This window comes from Diospyros lotus, chromosome 4 (genome assembly GCF_014633365.1).
Source record: "Diospyros lotus cultivar Yz01 chromosome 4, ASM1463336v1, whole genome shotgun sequence".
Lineage (NCBI taxonomy): Eukaryota > Viridiplantae > Streptophyta > Magnoliopsida > Ericales > Ebenaceae > Diospyros > Diospyros lotus.
In genome coordinates, this window is record NC_068341.1 from 36,278,066 (window position 1) to 36,280,831 (window position 2,766).

General features: G+C 41.5%; 1 protein-coding gene across 1 annotated transcript; it reads left to right on the plus strand.

The window, feature by feature from the left end:
• Window positions 1-761: 761 nt before the first annotated feature.
• Window positions 762-2,231, plus strand: LOC127800565 (uncharacterized). Its single transcript, XM_052335257.1, has 2 exons — window positions 762-1,257; window positions 2,054-2,231. The coding sequence occupies exon 1, from the start codon at window positions 797-799 to the stop codon at window positions 1,247-1,249; it is 453 nt and encodes a 150-aa protein (XP_052191217.1). The 5' UTR covers window positions 762-796; the 3' UTR covers window positions 1,250-1,257; window positions 2,054-2,231.
• Window positions 2,232-2,766: the final 535 nt, after the last annotated feature.

Genomic DNA, 2,766 nt, shown 5'->3' on the forward strand with positions numbered 1-2,766 from the left:
GCGGGTATGCAGAGGGAGAAGGGGTGAGGCCCACACTCCTTTTGAGTTTATCTATATCAGGCAAATATTATGTCGTCCAATACAGATAAGATAATATTTTACTATATTTACATATCACCACCACCATATGTACTATCTAAGTTGGGATGAGAATTATAAACTGTAAAGTAAACTGTATATTGCCCTCCGAGGTCGAGCCGCATGGTTCAAAGGTGGAACTTAAGTGCTTGGCACTCATCCCCTAACTGGTTGTACGAGTTCGATTTTTTGGGTGCATGATCTCTTGCGATTTATCAAGGGAATGAGCAACGGGAATACCCGAAATGAAACATCATAAAAAAAAAAAAAAAAGAAAACTGTATGCCTACAACAATGATAATGTGTTCGTAATATTTTTTATACTTGTATATATCTAATGTACGCAATTAATGGTAAGCATTAATTTTAAGCCTAAAAGATGGGAGAGAATGACGTGGCAAAGAACCCATGGATGATCCAAATTTCTTTCCATGAAATTGGCAACCGCATGGACCGACGATTAATCGCCACATCGTATAATAATATCGTAGTCGCTGGTCAACAATCCCAACCGCCCGTTTCTCGCCCTCTGACACTTGTCGCGATCAGAGACGCCCTTGATTCCCGCAAGGCGATGCACGAGGCATTGAGGGCCAAGTATTATCGCACACCTCACCGCACCCTAACATTCTCCGCCTATATGTACTCAAGGCAGCATCGGCCTTCCTTGCCGCCATTGCTGCTAAACGTCGCGTTTCTCTGGTTTTCGCATTGAAAAATGATCGTGAAAAGCTCGCAAGACTGGGACGACTCCGGGTCGGACCTGCAGAATTACGGCGAGATTTTCTTGCGGATGTCGACGTCGGACAGAGAGGAGAGAGAGCGAGTCGGCGAGAAGAAATCCTCGGTGTTGGATGTGGAGGCGGAGACGGATCAGGAGAGTTTTGCATCGTCGGAGGAGATGGATGAGTCGCCGAGATCGGTTGCGAAGTTCCGGCGATGGACGCCGAAAAAGACCGCCTACGTGCATAGTCAGGTTTTAAGGATCAGGGAGGAAGATTTGCATCTCGGTGAGGATATCGAAGCGCGTGTGAGCGCCAAAAATAAGCTCTCCTCCGTCCATGGTGGCCACCACCATCATCCTCACCTGGTTGCTTTGCATGTGAATGCCACGCTTTTCTCAAGGCCGATCTTGCCAGCTTCGCCTCTTCGCGGCAAGTCAATACACTGACAATCAAGGTTCGTTCTCTTCATTTATTTCTTTGATTGGTAGTCATCCGTGTATTTGTTAATTTTACGTGTATGATAGCTAGGGCTTGTGGCGTTTTATAAATAGTTTCGGTATCTGAATCTCAATTTCCTCCAATCACATGGAAATCAGCTCATAGTTTCAGTACGAAACCAGCAATTAATCACATTCCGAAAATCTATTTCATTGTTTTCCTTCGCTCCAAATCTATCCTTCACTGTTTCTTTGGAATTGAGTCTTGCAATTCTCGTTCGTACTCAGAAATGCCATTGATCTTCCATCGTCCATCGATAGATTAATGAAAAATTCGAGATATATTTGCAATGTGAAGAAAATCACAAGAAGAAGATCTCATTGTTCCGAGGAGTACCATCATTGAGTCATTTCCCGCGAGAATTTTAACCCCGAATCTTCAAATTTTTAACATTTTTCGAAACCTCAATTAATTTTCAATTAAAAAACTATATCGAATCTGTAACTTTCCTGACAATATATTATCCTTTCCCTTTATGATAAAGGAAAAGGAAATGCGTCAATCTTTTGTTAAGATATTGGATTACTCATTGCCATGTAGCTTAGTAATAAACTTGACATCTTGAGTTTAAGTTTTATGCGTTCCAAAACCGTTTCTACGAGTGGGATGATCTTACATTATAAAAAACAAAACAATGGGTGGACTTTTGGGCTCTGCTACTGCTAGTGCTAGATATCATACATACATATTATGCTTGCACAAATGTTCTTTCTGACAGATTTATTCATTTGCGTTTGGTTAATTTTGGGCAGAGGAATGTGCAGAAAAACTCAAGAAAGAAATCGTCCAGTTGGGAATTGGGGGGATTCCACGAGTTGAGTTGAGTTGCGTTTTCAATTTCCTTCTTCCTAATAGCAAGGTTGATCGTAAAGAGATGGAAGAGAGAATTATCTGTAGTTACTGCTGTTGTACAGTTAGGAAGGAAATACTCTGTTTTCATTGAGAAATTAAATAATTTTATTTCATTTTCATTTTCCTATTGGCTTGTTTATTAGTCCAAAAGGTGAAATTGCTTGTCCCGGACGTCCCCCACACCCGGTCTGATAAGACGTGGGAGGAGATTAATCATGGTGACTCAACCGGATACAGTGACTAGATCCAGACTCACCGCGCACAAGGAGTCTCCCTCACTTTGGAGAGAGGTACCTTACACTGTCGCTTGTGAGATTCGATCCTCGATCTTGATCCAAGATTTATCATGAAAGACACTTTGTGCCTCCTTTTTTAATCAACTGAGCTGCCCATGCGGGCTATTGGCTTGTTTATTCCTTGGAATGGTACTGGTAATCGACAAGTGTGGGAGGCTAGTAACATTCTAGGAATAATGATATGGAGAGGACCAACACGAAGAGTAAGGTCACATTAAGAAGTTAGAAAGTTTTGTAAGTAAATTATAATATTTATCAACATAAAAATAAGATATTCAAGACTGATAGTTGTTCTCGTTTGACACGTGGGCTAATGG